The sequence below is a fragment of the Spermophilus citellus genome (assembly GCF_964194105.1).
Source record: "Spermophilus citellus genome assembly, chromosome: 10".
In the NCBI taxonomy this organism is placed as follows: Eukaryota; Metazoa; Chordata; class Mammalia; order Rodentia; family Sciuridae; genus Spermophilus; species Spermophilus citellus.
This window is the reverse complement of record NC_138197.1, coordinates 128674072-128696755: the sequence shown is the minus strand read 5'-3', so window position 1 is coordinate 128696755 and position 22684 is coordinate 128674072. Positions and strand designations below refer to the sequence as shown.

The 22684-nt window shown below is 34.8% G+C and overlaps 1 protein-coding gene across 1 annotated transcript in view; it reads left to right on the top strand.

Moving 5' to 3' along the window:
• Window positions 1–22684, top strand: part of ENTHD1 (ENTH domain containing 1) — a gene marked incomplete at both ends in the record, with an annotated part of 127102 nt that overhangs the window by 34851 nt on the left and 69567 nt on the right. Inside the window, 1 exon segment of the mRNA XM_081310942.1 lies at window positions 12241–12348. Within this exon segment, the coding sequence (XP_081167068.1) occupies window positions 12241–12348 (108 nt within the window).

The window sequence follows — 22684 nt, the reverse complement described above, 5'->3', positions numbered from 1 at the left end:
AATTGGTGCAATCACTCTGGAGTTGCAATCTGGAGTTGGAGGTTCCTTAAGAAACTTGAAATGGAACCACCATTTGACCCAGCTATCCCACTCATGAGTCTATATCCAAAGGACTTAAAATCAGCATACTATAGTGACAGAGTCACACAAGTATTTATAGAAGCTCAATTCACATTAGCCAAACTGTGGAACCAACCTAGATGCCCTTCAATAGATGAACAGATAAAGAAACTATGATATATAAACACAATGGAACATTACTCAGCTTTAAAAGAGAATAAAATTATGGCATTTGCAGGTAAATGGATGAAGTTGGAGAATATCATGCTAAGCGAAGTAAGCCAGTCCCCAAAAACCAAAGGCCAAATGTTCTCCCTGATATGTGAATGCTGATCAATAATAGGAGGTGGCATGGGATGAGTGGAGGAACTTTGGGCAAAGGAAAGGGAGGAGCAGGGAGGGGACATGGGGTCAGGAAAGATGATGGAATGAGACAGACATCATTACCCTAGGTACATGTATGACTGCACATATGATGCAACTCTACATCGTATACTACCAGAGAAATGAAAAGCTGTGCTCCATTTGTGTATAATGAACCAAAATGCATTCTGCTGTCACATATAACTAATTAGAACAAATTTAAAAATTACTGTAAATTTGTTTAAAAATCTGTTAAGATTATTTGTATTTTATCTATTCATTGTCTATCTGGTAGATGCATAGATGTATATATTTGTGTTCAGAAAAGAGTAACTAAGTTAGAGCTGGGGTTGTGGCTCAGTGGCAGAGCGTTTGCCTTGAATGTGTGAGGCACTGGGTTCGATTCTCAGCACCATATATAAATAAAAAATAAAGGTTTGTCAACAACTAAAATGAATAAAATAAATAAAATTTTTAAAAAAGTTTAAGCAAACAGTCATACTAACTGTTTCCATGTAGGTATTTGAATCTAAAGTGTACTCTTTTTTTGGTATCAGGGATTGAACTCAGTGGCACTCAACCACTGAGCCACATCCCAGCCACATCCTTATTTTGTATTATATTTAGAGACAGGGTCTCACTGGTTGCTTAGCACCTCGTTTTTGGTGAGGCTGGCTTTGAACTCAACGATCTACCTGTCTCGCCTCCTGAGCTTGCAGGGATTATAGGTGTGTGCCACTGCACCCAACTAAAGTGTATTTTAAAGTAATAAATAAAACTGAAAGTTTGTTGGAGTTGGTAAAAGATAAGAATGTAAATTGGAGGGCATTATTCTTGTGGGACAAGACAATGAAAACTTGGATAGATCAGTCAGAATTAGGTGTATTTAAAAGTGATACTAGGAGTGGCCATAAAAATATTAGTAACTTAAACATAATGGGAATTTCTTTCTTTCTTCTAAAATAATTAGTGGAGGTATCCTAGAACTGATGTGACTTTTTACAACATCAGGGGCTCCTGGGCTCTGTCCGACTTTTTGCTGTACCAAACTCCGCATTTAACTTCCACCTCATGATTCATAGCTGCTTGAGCTCCAGCTATCATGTTTGCATTCTCACCAGTAGGAAAGAGGAAATGTTGGAAAAATGAGATTCTTCTTTACTTTATGGGCATTTATTGAAAGCTGTGTATAACATCTTGGCTTACATATTGTTTAGCACTTAGTCACTTCTAGCTGCAGCAGAGGCTGAGAAATGTAGTCTACCCTGGGTAACAGTGTGCCCAGATGAAAGTTAAAGATTCTGTTATTAAGAAATAATAGGAGAATAAATGTAGGAGATAACAAATAGTCCATATCATAGTGGAAAATAATACAAGCAAAAAAAAATGGGTTAAAATGGTAATTTCTGGTGGTTTGACTAAATAGACTAAAAACTCTAAATTGAATAGGTAGAAAAAACATGTGCAGATAGTTTAGAGTTCTTAGAGCAATTCATAAAGGACACAATAAACAGTATTTATAAATTTCAATTTGATAGGACAAGGAACCATTGTAGGCCTTGAAGAACAGAAGGGGATTTAACTTAGTCACACAACTTAGCTTTCTTATTACTGAAAACAGCTGTTGATTGAAGATAATCCTTACTGCTTTGTGAATTGAAGAAGACAGGAATTGGAGGGAAGCTTTGTGAGAAACTTGTTTTAGTCCAGGCATAGGACCTACTCCAGGGTTATGGAAATGAGGGAACAGTAATGTTTAAAGATAGTTCAGCATATGGAGAGGCCATAGGGTAAGTGGACAACATATTGGAGAAGGCAGGTAGAAATTGAAAATGATACCAGCATTTGAGTTAGAGAAAATAGAGATGAGAGATGGTATCTTACAGGTAAATTTCCATCAGAAGGAATTTAAAGATGTTTCTACATTAGTTACAGTGGAATGCAAAATTGAATGCATTGCTAGAAATCTGAATCCCAGGCTTTGGGATCTAGAGCTGAGACAGCTGCGCCTAGCTTCTTTGGTAAATTAGCAAGGGAAAAGAGGTACTTTGAAGAAGGTTTTATAAACACATCACCACCACCACCCCTGCCATTCCTGAATGTTTCCCCCAAATTTTAATTTGGGTAGATAGCTTGGGTGGTTTTTGTATGGATGATTTTGATTTTGAAGGAAGAGATGAGCTGAAGAATAATTGCTGCTTGATGGCAAAAAAGAAAACTACAAAAAGCACAATTACAACTTAGCTTCTCTGAGCTGTATGCATCAGAGATAGTCTCTTTTCTTAGAGGCAGTAATTATTATTAAAACTATCTCCAGAGACATTGCTTACAACTAGACCAGCAAAACATTACCCGTGTTGGTCATCTAATTTTCCTTAAAGAGCTCTTTAGTGGTACTATTATTTGCAGTACAGCTTTTTCTATACTAAGAAGGATTATTCTGGGCTACATTAAATGTAATAGCATTCTTCATCATGGAAATATTTTATTTCCCTGCAAATAGCATATGATTGCTGCTGAACCAAAAGTTATATTGTGAGGTTGTTGTCATGCTTGTATAATTCACACTCCTAATGGTGTGTTGCTACTTCCTACAGTTAACTTTGTACTAACAGTTGACATAGAGTCATGGGTTGGCTTATCACATGTAGACAAGATGACAGGGCTTATAATTGAAGTTGTGGTTGCTACTAAAACATTTGCACTTATGAATGTCAAGAAGTTGATTTTTTTTTAAATTTAAAAGTAAAAATGTACAAAAGAGAAAAAAATCCAAAAATTTATGTTCTCTGACCTCAAACCAACCATTATTAACATCTTGGAATATTTGCTTTCAGTCTGCTGATTTTTATCAGAAAAATCATTCTATTCTTGTAAAAACAATATAGCCTTATTATAAAGAATCAGTTACTTCCAACCTCATTACTTAATAGTCATCATAAATGTAGGGTGAACATAATTCTAGGCAAGCATACATACAGAGAGATGGATGGCATTGAGAGATGGGTAGTTAGAAGTTATTTTTGTAAAAACAGTGTACTACATGCTATTTTTTAAGTTAACAATATTAAAGGGCTACTTCTAGCAATAAAATTAACTAGGAGCTCCCTCTATTGCACAATAGCCAAAAGCTGCAAATGACAACATTATCTGGGGCATTATTGCCTCATAATAAGAGCTATGAGAATTCTCCAAGGATCTTTTCTTCCAAAAATTTTAATGTGATGGTTTGGATATGAGATATCCTTTAAAAGCTCATGGTGCAGTGCAGGAATGTTCAGAGGCGAAATAATTAGATTCTGAGATCTATAATCTAATCAAATGGATTATTCGTTGGTGTACTGTAGGCAGGTGGGGTTTGGTTGAAGGAAGTGGGACATCGGGGGCATGCTCTTGGGGATTATATCTTGTCTCTGCTTCCTAGCTGCCATGAACTGAACAGCTGTCTTATGTCATGCCCTTCTGCCATGTGTTCTGCCTCACCTTGGGCCCAGAGCAACGGCGTCGGCTGACCATGAGCTGAACCTCTGAAACTGCGAGCCCAAGTAAACTTCGTCCTCTAAACAGTTCTTATTAGTATTTTTGGTCACAGTGACAAAAGGCCAACTAACACATTTAAATAAGTAAATGAAATAAGAACAGAACACATGAACTGGGACCAGAGTAACTTGGAGCTGATGCCTATGAGAAGCTTTAGGTATTGGGTTACTTCAGGGCATAAGAAGTTAAGAAAGTGAATTTGGGGCCTGCCTTGAATATTAGGAACAAAAGCCTTGGATTACTGGGCTGAACCCAGGCCCTCAAAAGGGGCTGAAATGATCTCAGTTTTTTGCAGAAGACAGCAGACTCAATGCACAAGTTAGGGTCATGGGACTTTCACCAATTAAAAATCAAGCAATTATCATCCAGCAGAAAATAAGCAGCAAAGAACATCTTTGGTTTCCCAAAGATGGTAGACATTGTATATATGAAGCCACTATATATTTAAATATTTAAATCAAAAAGGATGTAATCATATCAAGAAATTATTAGGACTGAATTACTAGTAATTTGGAAAAAACATACAGGAGTGAGCAATACCATTGAAATAATAATATGTCCAAAAATATGTTCAAAAAGAAGAAAATGGTAGATGATTGGTTGGAAGAGAGAGAATGATAAGTAAATACTTTCTCTATAAAATATTAATGTTTAATTTTTGAGTAAAAAAAAAAAGATATCTGAAACAGTGGGTGGCCATGACATATAAGTTGGAGGTGGGCGGGTTTACAGAATTGTATTCCAAAGGTCTTTGTATATTTTGAAAGAAGATTAAAAATATTACTTAACTGTAAACTCTTAAGGATAGACTTTTAAGGATAAATTTTCAAGATAGAAGAGAAATAGAATGCATAAATTCTAAACAAGTGGCAAGAAAAAATGGAGTGAGAATAAAAAGAAGAATAAAATGGGACAAATGGAAATAAAAAAGTGAAATGATCGAAATAAGTCAAAATATATTAATCACAATAATTATCAGTAAATTAAATTCATCTGTTAAAAGGCAGAGATTATCAAATTGGAGAAAAAGAAATTCTGATGTATGTTGAAAGTTCACATCAAGGTTGAAAGCAAATTGATGGAAAAGGATAACTGAGGCTTATTCTAACTAAAAGAAAGCTGGTATTCTGTATTAATATCATACAAAGATAAAATGTTCAATTCCCAAGAAGATAAATTTATTTATGTTTGAATTGTATGAGTAAAAGTTGGCAGAAATATAGAAAAGAATTAAGACATCTATTGTCAAAATAGATGTTCAAAACATCTCTTTCAACTGTTGATAGGCAAAGTTCATCAAACATTTTCAAAAATTTGCATTTTTTAATTGATAACATATATGCTGTAAGGAAACTCTTTACATTTCAAAAAAATCTATCATATGCAGACCACTTTTTTTTTAAAAGATAGAGTGAGAGGGGAGAGAGAGAGAGAGAGAGAGAGAAAGAGAGAGAGAGAATTTTTTAATATTTATTTTTTAGTTATCGGTGGACACAACATCTTTGTATGTGGTGCTGAGGATCAAACCCGGGCTGCACGCATGCCAGGCGAGCGCGCTACCACTTGAGCCACATCCCCAGCCCCTGCAGACCACTTTTTAAAATTTTTACCAAAATGCAATTAAGTTTGAAGATAAGAAAAAAATAGAAGTTAAAAATTTCCATGTATTAGAATATGAAAGTATTTCTTTGGAATCAAGTAGAAGAAAAGCATTAGCATTATTCTTGCTAAATCAGCTTTGTACTAGAAGTTTCACCCATAACAGTAAAACAAGTAACAGAAGGCAAATTGTAAGTATTGAATGGAAGAAACAAATATCATTTGCTGATGATAGGATTTGTATAGATAAAACTTGAAAAGATTGACAGATATTAAAAACAATAGGAGTTTTAGTAAAATGGCTGGCTAGAACATCAAAGTATAAAATAAAGTTATATTCTAAATATTGGATACAAATATTAAACATCATTTTTTAAAAGGCACCATTTGTAATAAGTAAAAATCATGATCTACTTAGGAATAAATCTAATCTTTGGCCCTTGCCCACTGGACTCTATGAGCACACATCTTTTCCTGATGTGAGAATTAAAAAAAACTGCAGACATGGCCAGATGTCCCCTGGGGACCAAAATTTCCCCTAATTAGGAACTGCTAATTCAGTGCAATTACAGTCAAATCCAAAAAAGGATTATAAATTTAAATTTGAAAGCTAGATGTAGTGGCCCATGCCTGTAATCCCAGCAACTTGGGAGGCTGAAGCAGGAGAATCACAAATTGGAGGCCAGCCTCAGCAATTAGCAAGACCCTTTCTCAAAAAATAAAGAGTTGGAGATGAAACTCAGTGGTAGAGATCCCCTGGGTTCAATCCCTGTAACAAAAAATAAAATGAATTTGATGAGCTGACAATACAGTTAATCTGGAAAAAATCAAAAGATCAAAAATAGACAAGACATTCCTGGAAAAGACTAAAGTGAAGGGCTTGTCTTTCTAAATAATCACACTAAAACTATGTAATCACAGTGTGGTTTCAATGCAGGATAGGTGCGTGGACTATTGAGATGATATATGAACTGCTTGGTAAATAAGAGTGGGATAATTATCTGTATTGAATAAAATGAAATCAGGACTCTTACTCGTAACAGGTACACACAAAAAAATTCTATTTGAAATAAGGACTTAAAGGAAAAAAGCAAAATTTAAAAATGTTTAGAAGAAAATTTAGACAAATATCTTTTTAAATTTTTTTTAATATTTTTCTTTAGTTGTAGAAGAAAAGACTTTTTTATTTATTTATTTTTATGTGCTGCTGAGGATCGAACCCAGTTCCTTACACATGCTAGGCGAGCGCTCTACCACTGAGCCACAAACCCAGCCCTGAGAAGCTTTTCCCCTAGTTTCTTCTCTGGTAGATTTATGTTGAAATCTTTAATCCATTTTGAGTTGATTTTTGCATGTGGGGTGAAATAAGAGTCCAATTTCGTTATTCTGCATGTGAATATCCAATTCTCCTAGGATCATTTACTGAAGAAACTGTCCTTTCCTCTTGTGTGTTCTTGGCACCTTTGTTGAAGATCAGTTGACTGTAAATGTATGGACTTATTCCTAGGTTGTCTGTTCTTTTCCAGGGATATACATGTCTGATTTTGTGCCAGTAATCATATGCTTTGATTAACTTCTGTGGAAGGTTTCTTAATTTTTATTAATTTTATTTTTTAACCTTTGTTTTATTTCTTTATTTATATATGGTACTGAGGATTGAACCCAATGCCTGACACATGGTAGGCAAGTGCTCTACCACTGAGCTATAACCCCGCTTATTTTTATTTTTATTCTAATTAATTGTACATGATGGCAGAATGCTTTTTGATTCATTTTTCACAAATTGAGCAAGATTTTTCACTTCTCTGGTACAAAGTAGGTTCACACCATTCGTGCAATCATACCTGTACCTAGAATAATGATGTCTGTCTCATTCCACCATCTTTCCTATCCCCATGGTCCATCCCTTCCCATCCCTCCCCTTTGCCCAATCCAAAGTTCCTCCTCTCATCCCATGCCATTCTCCCCATTATGGATTATCATTCAATTATCAGAGAAAACATTTGGCCTTTGGTTTTTGGGGATTGACTTACTTCGCTTAGCATGATAGTCTCCAACTCCATCCATTTACCTGCAAATGCCATATTTTCATTCTCTTTTATTGCTGAGTAATATTCCATTGTGTGTATATACCACAGTTTATTTTTCATTCATCTATTGGAGGGCATCTAGGTTGGTTCCACAGTTTGTCTATTGTGAATTGTGCTGCTATAAACATTGATGTGGCTGTGTCACTATAGTATGCTGTTTTAAAGTCCTTTGGGTATAGACCATCTGTTTCCATGTAAGATTGTTGTCATAATTTTTTTCTTTTTTTCCCTTCTGGTTCTGAGGATCCTCAGATCTGCTAGGTAAGTGCTCTAATGCTGAGCTACACCCCATTTTCACTCTGCCAAGGTTAAGGCACTCATTCCCCCAGCTTGAGAAGGTTGGTGGCTGAGTTCTTCTTCAAGAATTCCTGACAGCCAAAGAGAGCCTATTTGCCTAAGGTCATTCTCCCTCCTTGAGGAAACCTACATCCAATGACTTCTGGATATGGTCCAGCCCCCTTGCTTCCAGGCAGGACAACTGTGAAGAGATATTCCAGTCTCTCTGCTTCCAGAAGGATTGGCTAAGCCCTCTCTTATAATCACATCACAACCCAGTCCTGCCCACCTCAGTCCTCATGGATATTGTTTCCAAGAGCACTTCCTAATGAACCCCTCATGTAGAAATATGAGTCTTAAGAGTGTATCCTGGGAAGCCCAACCTGCAACAGATATAAAATACAGGACATCAATAATATGTGTTCATAGTGAAACAGAGAATAGAGGATAAAGCAAGGGGGTATAATGTTAACAATTGGTGATCTGGATGATGAGTATATAGGATTTTGTTTTTGTATTCTTGTAACTTTTCTGTATTTTGAAATTATGACAAAATAAAAGTTTAAAAAATAGAACAAATACCAGTTACCTGAAGATACTTTTGTGTAATTATGCTCTGAGACAGTGAAATTGGAGTCAACTTCTTCTAAACTTCTGATTCTGCAAAAATTAGATATAAACTTAATCACTGGGGGACTTTACATTTATATCTTATCAGTTCTCCATCAGCCCACTGAATGTTTTCCATGATGGGGTACATTGTCTATTATAAGAAACTTTTAAGTAAATGACTTAATTTACTTAAATGATACCTGAAAGGATACTGTCAATCCATAGCAACAATGTTAATCAGATGTTAAATAATAAATGTAACAGCTTGGAAATTTGTTCATTTTGTGGAGCATTTCAGTTCCAAAACACACTATTGCATTGCGCATGTCTGACAGTCTGTCAGTTTGATATCTCATCTAAGATCTATCGCAGGGTTTGCCAGTTCTGCCTTGAAGTATTATCTGAATGGTGCAGGCTCAACGGGGTCTATAGCTTCTCTCTAGATAGTTTCTACTCTGCTTAGGACCTCAATATCTGGGCACTCATCTTCGAACACCCCACAACACCATTTCCTGCAGGGTCTTTACTTTTTTTTCCTCTGAGGTTTCTCACTTGGTTTGATGCCAGAGGGACTTTATTTCTGCTAAGGAACTAAATTTGTGTCCTCCCCTTTTATTTCTTTTGAAAATCCAGAAATGTTGTATTGTCATCTAATCTTACTAAGCACACCTCACTCACTTACAGTGTTTAGCTGATGGCAAAAATTAAATAAATAAATACAAAGAATGACTTTCCATAGACTTAACTATGTGCTAACTGCCTTCCTTCTTGCACTGTAAGATAGGTTTCTTACATTTTAGTTCTTCTAGGCCAAAATGCATCCCCAAAGATGCCAAATATTTTTCTTTCATAATTCTTGCTATTCTTCAGTTTCTCTAACAATTTTCTTTAAAATTGGCCTTTTGAAAATGTTATTAAATCTGCTTCCCTAATGTCTAAACCTAAGTCTATATCATATCACAGAGAATTTTGGTGCTGAATGCTAAAGGGGCAATAATACGCCTCCTGATTAAATCCATGGAAAGAAGATGAATGAGTTAAGCCCCAGTCACCACTGTTTGCCAGTGTTTATACACCCAAGCCCCAAATAAGCTCATTTTAATTATTCATTTTCATGTGAGGTTGCAACAATATGAAAAGCTACAGCCATAAATAAAAAGTTCTTGTTATTTCCTCAGTATCCCTGATATATGCGTAACTTGCCAATAGTTCCTTCTGCTTGGAATAATTTTTCTCTTCCTTTACAGTGGTTGGAATCCTAGCCAGCCTTCAAAACCTTGTTCAAATTTACTCCCTGTTTCAGGTTCTTCTTACAGTTAGTTCATTCAAGAAAGTTCATTATATAATTCTTCTCATTGTTTCCTATAAGTCTGTATGCTAATCTTATCTTTCTACTCAGGCTATAAGTTTTTTTGAGGGCAAAGACCATGTCTCATACCATTGCTTTTTGAAGTATTTTTCTTGTATAATTTCTAAAATGATTTTGAAAAATTATGTACCTCCTTATACATTTTTAGATTGATGTGGAATTTTATAAGAATGAATAACTTCAAAGGAAATAATTCTGGCCTGTTATAAATATTGACATTAAAGACAGAAGAAAAGAAAAATAAACTGGACTAAGTTTTATTCAAGAGTATCTAAGGGAATCTAAATACCATTGGGATTGGTACCTATAATCATTCATTTGAAAACAACACAAGAAGTCTTTATCTGCTGGAAATTTTAACATCATTCTCTTTTTTTCCTTGAAGTCATAGTTTTATTCCACATTCCTTTCCAAATCTTATCCTTATATAAGCTGTTTTTGTGCTCAAAGTCTTTTCACATCAAATATGTACATAAATTGAAATTATTTTTCAAAATCTTCTGTGAGCAAAGGTTTTAAGTGATAAAATATTCCTTCTAGATTGATTTCTTATTACAGTTATTGTTATTACACAACCACAATCTGTCAAAACCATGTGAATGCATTGTAAAAACTATCAAACATATATAAAATACTTACCAAACATAAAGAATATACTTTTATTGGAAATGCATGCTTTTATGAGATACATGGGATTATTCCTTTACCTACATATGAATATTACTTATTGATATAATCAGGTTCAGCATAAATTCTGTTTTACATTTTTATAGATGCAAATACTATAAAAACTTGTTCATATGAATTATAGGTGGGACTAGAAGGTGCTTTATTATAGTACTGTCAGTTTTATGAATTCCTTCAGAGTAATATATCAAAATTATATATTTATTATAAAAACATTTTTCATCTCTTGTTGACTGTTAACTAAGTCTTTTTTCAGTTATTGAAAGCAAAGAATTGAAGCATCTTCCTTAAAAAAAGTTTTGTTAATATAGTCATTAGGAGTAATTTCTTAATTTTGGAAGTAAACCCCCAAATGTTACTAAAATTTACCAAATAACTATTAATTAAGCCTATTATACTTTAATTTAACTTGATATATTCAGAAGCTGGGAAAATAAAAATGTTAATTGCAATATACCTGTCAATACAATTTTTTGATAAAGTGATTTTATTGTAGCATGTGGTTTAAATATATTTTTATCAACTCTTCAGAACTGCTGATTTGGTTCATTTAATTTTTGGAAAGTACCTATCATATAACCTAGTTGACAAAGCCAACTGTCATTGTCTAAAACAACGAGCCAAGTTGGATTTAAAGTTTTGTTTTCCCATAAAATATATATTTATTTGAATAAATGTAAAAATAGACATTGTTCTGATTACCTTCACACTACTGAGTTCTGATCCTAAGGTGGAGAACTCAGGCTTGGAGCTTTGTCACAGTTCCCTGTGTTGATGACATAAAGATCCTGCCCCAGGCTTTCATTTACTGTGCTCTCAGTGATCTCTTCCTTAGGAATGATGCATTGCATTGTTTCACAATATTTGGGAGATGAAAATCACAAAGACATCAAGTGAAACTTGTCACCTGTCCAGCTGCCCCATACTTTAATACTGTATATCTGAATACCAAACACTTGTATGGACCAAAACACCCTGTTATTTGTGGCATGCTTTGCCATTAAAAGAATATCTGTGAGACAGGATGCTGGGGTTTTTTGGGCCTTGATAAAGGAGTCCTCCCTAATGCGGTGTTTTCCCCCCGACTGTTGTTTGTCACCGTAGAAGTTCTTATGCTTTGCAGTTTAATAAAATGAATGAAGGGACATGTCTTTCTTTTGTAAAGTGGGGATAAATTGATTATGAATGTGATGGGGAGAAGACCTAGCCTGCAGCCTCCACGTAGTTGCATCCTCAGACAGATGGGTTTTTGGAAAGAATATAAGCAAGCATTTTGGATATGTAAAGTGATTGCTTTAAAAGGGTTTGTCCCCACCTGGGAAATCTTTATGAACCCCCAATTGTGTATATATCAGTTGAAGATAGCTTTCTTTTACTTATTGCATATAGTAATATGATGACCTATAATGGGTACATGTGACCTTCAGTAATTGATATGGGAAAGGGCTAGAATTTAAGTTGTATTTTTTAAATCATTATAAAGTATCCATTTATAAACAAGTGATTAATACTCTAAGTGCTTGTTGGCAGATGTGTATTAGTTGGCAGAATGAATCTTGAGAAGCAATTAAAAATTATGAACTAATACAAAAACATTACTCTTTTTTGCTAAAGTAAAATATTAGCTTTATGTCATTTACAGAAAAAGCAGGATTGAAACAAGAGCTGCACCAAGACATGCAGTCGCCTGCTGGCACGGTGTTGTCCCAGGAAATTCTACCACTCAGGATAAATTATTGGAAATCAACAGAGGTAAGTCATTGCTGTGGATTCTTTTTGCTGTTGTAACAAATTACCAAAAACTTTGTGCCCACAACACCACACATTAGACTGCCAGATCTGTGGGTTGGAAGTCTGACCCTGGTCTCTCTGGGCTGAAACTAAGATATCTGCAGGGCTGCATTCCCCTGAGAAGGATGCCTGTTTCCTTGCCTTCCCAGTGTCATGTGCTTGTCTTTTCACTTTGTTTTTGGTATTTTTTATTATACAGGGTTTTAAATATGAATAAGGACAAATTACGAAGTTTCTCTTTATGCTTTAAAAAACATCTTAAGAAAATTTTCCTTCTCCTGTTATAATCAAAATCTCTTGTATTTTCCCCTAAGAGTTGAGGTCCTTATTCCTCTAGAACTTTACTATGTATTTATTATAGCATATATTATTGTATTTGTGCCCTGTGGATAGGCAATGTTTAATTTACTGAGTAGTTTATCTTTTCCTACTCATTTAAATATCTTTTTATTACAAAATTGTTGTAAACTTACAGGAAATTACAAAAACAGTACAGAGTTCCCACCATCCAGCTTCCCCTAGTGTTGAGTCGACACCTTTTATAGCTGATGTAAATGCCAACATCAGGAAACAGACATGGGCATGTTAGTGTTAACTAGGCTATAGACCTTATTTGATGTTTAGTTTGTTTTTAAATTCAGTATTCAATATTTTTTTAACTTGTGTTTTTGTATTTGGTTCTGTGCAGTTTTATCCTACACAGATTTGTGTAACTAGCACCACACTAAGAATATAGAACTATTCCAACCCCACAGTAGTCCCTAATGCTACACACTCCACACCCCCAACCTTATCCTCTAGCAGCAACTAATCTTTCCTCCATCTCTATATAGTTTTTGTTGTTTATTTATGTAATTTATATTATATAAATGGAATCAGATAGTAAATAACTTTTTGAGATTGAATTTTTCACTCAATGTAATCCTCTCGACATCCATTCAGGTTGTTGCACATATCAGTAATTTATTCCATTTTATTGCTGAGTAAAATCACATTATAAAGACCTACCAGAATTTGTTCAGTCATTCACCCAATGAAGATTATTTAGGTGTTTCTAGGTTTTGGCTACTTATGAATAAAGCTGCTATGAATATTTGTGTATAGATTTTTGGTGTGGAGTTTTCATATCTATAGGATAGATGTCCAAAAGTGTGGCTGTTGGGTTGTATGATAAGTATGTACCAAGTTTTATAAGAAACTGTACCATTTTATATTCCCACCAGCGATGTATGAGAGATCCAGTTCCTCTGCATCCACAGCTTTTGGTATTACCACTATTTTAATTTTATCTGTGACTAACAAGTTTATAGTGATATCTCAGGGTAGTTTTAATTTGCATTTCTAAAATGGCTAATGATGATGATCATTTTTTTATGTACTTATTCAGCTCATTATAAATTCTCTTTGGTAAAATACATCTTCAAGTCTTTTGCCCATTTTCTAGTTGAATTCTTTTTTACCATTGAGTTTTATGAACTTTTCATATATTCTGATACAAGTCCTGTGCTAGACATGTGATCTGCATGTGTTTCCTTCCTGTCTGTGGCTTATCTTTTCATTTTCAGTGCTGGGGACTGAACCCATGATCTCACACATGGTGGGCAAACACTCTACCACTGAACTGCAACCCAGTTTTTTTCTTTTTTAATTTTGAGACAGGGTTTCACTAAGTTGCCCACAGTGACCTTGAACTTTGATCCTCCTGCCTCCTGAGTAGGGGATAATAGGTGTACACCACTGAACCCAACTTATCTTTTCTTTTTTTTCCCCAACTTATCTTTTCTAACAATATTTTTCATAGAGAAAAAATTTAAATATTTGACGAAGCCCAGTGTACCAATTTTTTTCATTTGTGGATCATGCTTTTGGTGTCTTATCTAAGAACTCTGCCTAATCCATGGTTACATCTCCATAATTTCTGTAATTTATTTATTTATTATTATTATTATTATTTTGCCTGTGACTGTCAAATATGCTTAAGTATAGGTTTTCTCTTTCTTCCCTGTCATCCATGGCGGTTTTCAGTGCAAAAAATTCTGTCATCTCTTTAATTCTGAGATTGTTATCTGTTTTTTTTTTAAAATGCTTCCTACTGTTTATTTTTTTTCTTTCTTGGACTCCTACTGTATGAATATTTTAGTAATTCTCTTTCTGTCTTCATATCTCAACTTCACTTTTTAGTTTTTGCTTCCTGATTGTTTTCTGTTTCTTCAATGAGTTTCTCCATCTTGATCCTACAGTTTTATCATTTTTTAATGCTATATTCATTCCATTATTTAGTCCATCTATGTTCTTTATTTTAACTATTCTGTTTTTATATTTAATATTTGTTTCAGTCTTCATATCATTCTTCCTATTTCATGTTTATTATATATTTATTTCAGTATTTTTATTAAAGTTATTTTAAATTCTTGGTCCATCTTTTCTAATGTTGTGTTTCAAATGAAATCTGAGATTCAGTTTTTTCCTTTTGAAATAGTTATGCTTCTCAATGGACTGGTTACCCCCTAGAGCTATTGGGTGCTCTGTCTAGGATTGCTAAAGGCTAGATCCTAGTCAGTATCAGCTTGTCAGCTTTAAGTGGGAAATAGGAAAATGGACTTTGGGTGGGCTGCACGTCTTTCCTCACCCTCCAAGAAGGACCAGAGCTAATCATGCCCCACTTCAGGTTCTAGGCCTCAGGATAAGTCTTTATCTTAGTACCCCAAGAAGAGGAGGCCTTAGAGGAGATGCTTCCTAAACTGTAAACATGACTGGGGAGTAGAAAAGGAAGGGGTAAGAATCATCCTCCCTCAAAGTTTTCTCATCTCCTCCCCACCTAGGGCTTCTGTGTGGACCAGAAGGTAGTTCTGAATACAGCTTTTGAGTCACAGCGGGTGTGGAGGCAGGTGCCAAGGCAGTGGATGAGTGGCGGCAGTTCCTGCAGCTTCTTCCTTTATTTATCCTGCCTCTGCCCTAGGATAAGGCCAGCACCAACTTCCCCACTCACACACAGATATACCAGTTCAGAAGAGCCCTCTGTCTCACTGGGGACCTCTTGGTTTTATTCTTATTTTGGTGTCCTGCCCTTACATTATGTCAGCATTTATCCCAAGGGACGTAGCCAGCAGCACTAGCACCTGTTCTGTTCTTTTTTCAATATTCTCTGACCTTTTCGGACATACACCTACTTAACTTCTGTTTGCACTTGCATGTACCAATATGCATCTTCTGATACATAGCTCTTCAAATGCTACTTTTTCTCTATTTCTTTGAAATTTTTCTGCTTAATTTCTATTAGATATAAGGTCATTTAATCTGTCCTTTTTCATGTTTTTCAACTGCTTTTTAAAATATTTTTTCTCCTGTCTCCATGCTGCACTTTAATCTATCTTCTAGTTCAACTTATTTTTTTTTTGTTGGTGCCTACTTAGAATTCTTCCTGTCCAGTGAGTTTTTTATTTCAATAAGTGCATTTTTTTTCATTTCAAGGATCTCTTATTGCTTATTTTTAATATTAACTTATATTTATTTCATATCTCCTTTTTCTGGGGGTGGGTACCGGGGATTGAACTCAGGGGCACTCAATCGCTAAGCCACATCCCCAGCCCTATTTTGTGTTTTATTTAGAGTCAGGGTCTCACTGAGTTGCTTAGCACCTTGCTTTTGCTGAGGCTGGCTTTGAACTCACGATCCTCCTATCTCAGCCTCCCAGGCTGCTGGAATTACAGGTGTGTGCCACAACGCCCAGGTCTACTAGGTATTTTTTGTTATTTTTTTCTGTTTCCTGTTTTCTTATTCCATAAAATTAATATTGTGCTTTTCATTATCTTTTTGAGGATTCTAAGCATATTTAATTTTAATACTTTTTAAACTTATTATTTTCATTTTTTCAGGAATGAATTCAATTCTATTTTACAATATTGGATTATAAACTCATCTTCAGTGACTCTAGCTTTTAAAATCTGTGTGCATATGTCCCCTTACCTCTCTCTCCTTTTTTTTTTTCATTTGCTTCTTCCTGACCATTGGGACAACCTTACCATACTCAAGGCAGCTTGAGCCTCATTTCTTTGGCTGGTATTAGATATTGCAGATCTGGGGCCTCGTCCATGGAATGCCATGATTTACTTGCTGGACAAGTTTGTGTCCTCTTGCCTAACCTAGTGTAGTAACTTTTAGAAGCCACAACCCCAAACTTTGATTGATGGCAGGTTATTTCAGCCTCCTTCATAAACAGGGGATCCCAATGACTGCACATAATTTCAAGGACTAAGCCTGTATTCAATGGATACTTTTACACTGTATATACCCCTCCAGAGTTGAGTTCCTGGTTTTCTCTGCCTTTTTCTGGACTCAGAGCCCCAGGAGTCCACAGCTTTAACCATTGTGTGTTTCTTGAAATTAAGAAGCTTTTGCCCATGAAGATGTTAATCTTAATTTCAAGCAAGACTTATCTTCTTAATTTTCACATTTATATTTTCTCTTTAATTGTTCTGTATTAGGAGAAGGAAGGTATTCCCAAAGAATGAACTCTTGACTGTTGTTAAGGTTTAGATTAGGTGTCTCCCAAAAGCTCATGTGTGAGACAATGCAAGAAAGTTTAGAGATGAAAGTGCATTACAAGAGGTTTAACCTAATCCATGCATTAATCCCAGTAGGGATTAATTTGGTGACTGTAGGCAGGTGGGGTGTGACTGGGGGCATTCTTGTGGGTTTTATATTTTGTCCTTGTTGAGCAGTGCTTTCTCTCTCTGCTTCTTGATCTTCATGTCCCCACACTCTTGTGCCATGGTGTTCTGCCTCCTCTCCTGCCCAGAACAATGAAGTTGGCCATCCATGGACTGAGACCTCTGAAACTGAGTCCCTAAATAAACTTTTCCTCCTCTAATTGTTCTTGCATTTTGGCATTTTGGTCAAATGGTGAAAAAGCTGACCAGAACAACTATAAATATCCTCCACTTATGACTGGAATTCTCATTCATTTGTTTGTTTACTGTGTCTTTCCTACTAGAAAGAAAGCTCCTAGAGAGAAGAAACTTTCTTAGTGTTATTTATTACTGAATCTTCAGTTCACAAATTTTCATTAATGAAGAAGTAAATGACTAAAAAATTATGCATGTTAACTTCTTTTACTGTTGAAAGGCTTCTTTGGCCTCCTGCTCAGTGCTTTGTTTAATATTTCCTGACATGATGTCTATGAGAGAGGTTGGAATTCTTTCTGGACCTTCTGTTTGCAACCCCTTCCTCCAACCCAATTAGGTATTGGAGTCAGTTGCTTTTGTAGCAGCTCAGAAAGGTACATAAAATTGAAATTTCACTGTTGCTTAATTATATAATACCTCACAGAGTGAAAATGCATAGTTTTTTTAAACATAAAACATTAAATCAAAATGACTTTTGATTTAAATTTGAAATTAGTCTATTTGTTGTTGATGACTTTTAGATAAAAAATAGACTTGAAAAATCCTGTGTGCTTTGGAGCCAAAGATATAAAATGCCAACTTTTCTTTCTTTCTGTCTTGGTATCAATCTTGAAGTCCTGATTATTTTTGTTTTATTTTTTTCTGTAGAAGAAGCCGTGATCACATCATTCCACAACTTATATATCAGTGAGAAAAAAAAAATGGTGCTCTTCTCTCAAAAGAAGTTTAAAAGCTAGGTTTTCCTTTTTGAAAGTATGACCATGTCATCACAATATCCCATCATCCTACTGACTGTACAGGATCTCCTCTTACTGTCTGGAACATTTGATGCAATCCAGTATGTCCTCTTCAGTAGTCTGCTCCTGTAGTTGAACCTTGCAAGTTGAACAGTAAGGCTAATTGTCGTGGCAGATGCACTGCATGAGAGCTACTGCATCTACATTAGCATTCTCACGTTTCCTGATGCAGAATAGGAAGAAATGAAATTGTCAATTTCTTAGGCAAAATGAGGGCTGCTTAAAAATATCTTTAAAAATTTAAATAGAAACCTCTTTAACTATTCTCTTTCTACAAATGAAAGAAAAATCATCCTAAAAACAGCAAATACAATTTTTAACAGAATAGAGCTTTCAAAACCAGAAGATAATTGCTTAAATGATACTTTCAAAACTAGGTAAAGTACATTTATGACAGGGGTCTGTTTTCTCTGTGCATACTATCCAGAACTTTTGTTATTAAATTTGTTAATTAATAAGGCTGTTTGTATTTTTTCACCACCTTAAAACCCTTCTTTTTCTTTTCAAGGAGATTGAACAATGAGATTGTGATTTTTTTTTTTCTGGTCTCAGTTGTTTCCATAGTAACAGATAGGGATGCTGTGAAGTGGTTTACACAAAATGAAAGCTGACCAAATTTTTCAGCCTAGTTGTGAGTTACCAAATTGATTGTGATAGATGATAAATGACTATTTCCTACTGTTTCTGCTTATTATTTTGCTAAATGAAGAGTATATGTTTTTTGTTCTTGCACTTATTTCTAATATTTGCAAAAATTTGAACTCATCAAAGTTGTTAGAGAAATGGAAATTATACTGATTCTAATTATGTTAATTCATTATTCCTGTCTCTTTGCTGCATCATTGCTTTATGTTTAAAAGTCCTTTCATGTTTGTGCTTTTATTTCTTTTTTTAAATTAATGAATACTTATCACAAAAAGCCCAAACAAAATAGTAAAGAGTGAAGAGCGAAGTTTCTCCTTATTCCTCTGTCCTCCTTGAGTTCCTCTTCTCAGAGGAGACTGTTGCTAGCTGTTTTTTATGAATTTCATGGTGAAATTTGTCAACACATTTTTCTTTTACCTAAATGGAATCATTCAATATATATTGCTCTGCAACCTGCTTAGGACTAAGCAATATATCTTAGTTATCTTTCTACATAATAAATGTAACTAGTCATTGTATGCTATTCCAAAACAGGCTTCTTTAATTAAAGTATGCATTATGAGTGTATTTCAATATCTGCACATAGAGCTGTGTTGTACTCTTCATGTACAAATCTTAATTTATTTAATCATTCCCTATAGGTAGTCATTTATGGATTTTTTCATGTTTTGCCCATTAAAAACAATGTTGCAATAAAAACTTACATATATTTTTATGCTGCTTTCCTGGAAGTAGAACTACTAAAAGTTTATCAGTACTGATTTTTAGTTTTGAAAGGTGCTTCCAAATTACCTACTCCGCAATTGCACTGTGTGTGTGTGTGTGTGTGTGTGTGTGTGTGTGTGTGTGTGTTTGTGGTGCTGGGGATTGAACCCAGTGCCTTATGCATGTGAGGCAAGTTCTCTACCAACTAAGTTATATCCTCAGCCCAACTGGGCTGCACCCATTTATATCTTTAACACTATGTCAGAGTGACTTTGTTATCTTTGCAAATACAGAGTCTTGGCAGATGTTTTCATCTTTGTCACTATGAGATGTAGAATTTTTTGTTTTATTATACTTATATATAAGGTTGAACAATTTTTATGTGTTTATTAGGCATTTATGCTTATTTTTCTTGTGAACTCTGTTCATATTCTTTGCCTATTTTTCTATTTGGTTTCTCAACTTTTTCTTACCTTTTTTTTTCTTGGTGTTGGTGATTGAACCCAGGCCCTCACCCTGACAAAGTGCTTATTCTACTGTTTAACTATATCTCCAGGCACTTTCATATTAATTTCAGAGCTGTTGGACCACTGAAGAGTCAATCCATTGTCTACATCTATTAATTTTCAGTTTTTCATTTGATTTTTATGGCTTTTTTGCCTATGGAAGTCTTTAATTTTTGTATAATCATATTCATCTGTCTTTCCTTTATGACATCTATATTGTAAGTATTCTTATAAAGACTTTCCTTACTCTAAGTCTTTGTAAAAAGTCACCTTGGCTTTTCTTTTTCTTTTTCTTTTAACAGACTATATTTGAGAGACATTTTAGGTTTACAGCAAAATTGAGCAGAAAGTAGAATTTCCTCCTTATACCTGTCCCTCCTACATGTACAATCTCCCTCATAAACATCCTCTACCAGCACAGTATATTTGTTGCAATCAATGAACCTATAGTGACATATCATAATCACATAAAGTCTATAGTTTACATTAGGATTCATTCTTTTTTTGTTAAATATATTTTTTAGTTGTTGATGGACCTTTATTTAATTAATTTATTTATATGCAATGCTGAGAATCAAACCCTTTGCCTCACACATGCTAGGCAAGCACTCTACCACTGAGCTACAACCCCAGTCCTAGGGTTTACCCTTGATGTTATATGTTCTATGGGTTTGAGCAAAAGGAAAATGACATGTATCCACTATTATGGTATTATACAGAGTAGTTTCAAGTCCTTCATGTATTACCTCAAATTCCCTCCTTTCCTTCAACCCTTAGAAACTACTGATCCTCTTGTTATTCCTGTAGTTTCACCTTTCCCAGAATATTATGTTGTTGGAGTTGTATAGTATATACCCTTTTGGACTGGCTTCTTTCACATAGTAACATGCATTTAAGTTTCCTTCCAATCTTTTTATGGACTAGAGGCTCATTTATTTTTAATATTGAATAATACTCCATTGTCTGGAAATACCACAGTTCATCCCTTCACCTACTGAAGGTTGCTTTCAAGTTTTGGCAATCATGTACAAAGCTGCTATAAACATTTGTGTGCAGGTTTTAGTGTGGACCTAAGTGTTTTAAAATGTTTGTGTAAATAACAAGGAGTAAAAATTGTTGGATATATGATAAGAATATTTACTTTTACAAGAAATTTCCTTCACTGAAAGACCTCTACAGTGAAAATTATAGAACTCTAAAGAAAGAAATTGAAGAAAGCATTAGAAGATGGAAAGACCTCCCATGTTCTTACATTGGTAAAATTAATATTGTTAAAATGGCCATATTGCCAAAACAATCTACCAACTGAATTAATTCCTCAAAAAAAAAATACTACTGACATTCTTCACAGAATTAGGAAAAACAGTCCTAAAATTCATATGTAATAATAAAAGATCCAGAACAGTGAAAGCAATTCTAAGCAATGCTAGAGGCATCAACAATACCCAGTTTCAAATTATATACAGAGCTATTGTGTCAAAATCAGCTTGGTACTGCCATAAAAACAGATACGTAGACCACTAAAATAGAAAATGCAAAAACAAACCCACACTCAATACAGTCATCTCATCCTTGACAAAGGTGACAAAAACAATGTTGGAGAGAAACCTTTTTAACAAGAGTGGTGGGAAAACTGGATGGATATCTATATGTAGAAGGGTGAAATTGGGTTCCTCTTTCTTACCCTACACAAAAGTAAACTCAAAGTGCATCAAAGTCCTGGGAATTAGATTTGAAACTTCACAACTGCTAGAAGAAAACAGGGTCAACACTCTTAACAAATGGATGCAGGCAACAATCCTCAATAAGATCCCTTAAGCTCAGGAAATAAAATAAGCATTAATAAATGGGATGGCATCAAATGAAAAAACTTCTGCAAGCAAAGAAAACAAAGAACATGAATAAAGCACCTATAGAATGGGAGAAAAATCTTTCCCAACTATTCTTCTGACAGGATTAATATCAAGAATACACGAAGAACTTAAAAAAATGCAACCCAGTAAATAAAAGGCAAATGAACTAAACAGACATTTCTCAAAAGAAGAATATAATGGCCAAAAAATATATGAGAAAATTTTAACATTTTTAGAAATTAGGGAAATACAGATCAAAACTACTCTGAGATTTTATTTCATTCCAGTTAGAATGACATTCATCAAGAATTCAAATAATAATACTGGTGAAGATAGGGGAGAAAGCAACACTTACACATTGTTGGTAGGACTGTAAATTACTACAACCACTGTAGAGATCAGTATGGAGGTTTCCCCAAAGACCAGGAATGGAACCACCATACAGCTCAGCTATACCATTCCTTGGTATTTATCCCATAGAATTAAAGTCATACCCATGTCTATAGCAATGCAATCACAGTGGCCAAGTTATAGAACCAGCTTAGGTATCCATCAACAGATGAAGAAATAAAGTGTGACACACACACACACACACACACACACACACACAAAATGGAGATTGACTCAGTCATACAGAACAACAAATTATATCATTTGCAGAAACTAGATAGAACTAGAGAACATCACGTCAAATGAAATAAGCTAGACTCAAAAAGTCAAGGGTTTTTAATTTTCTCTTATTCTTGGAAGCAGACAGAAAAACAGAAAACAAACAAGGGATCTCGTGAAAATAGAAGGGAGATCAAAGGGAAGGGAAAAATAAGGGAAAGAGGAGGTACTGGGGAATGCAGTTGGTCAAATTGTTATGTGCATATATGGATATATCA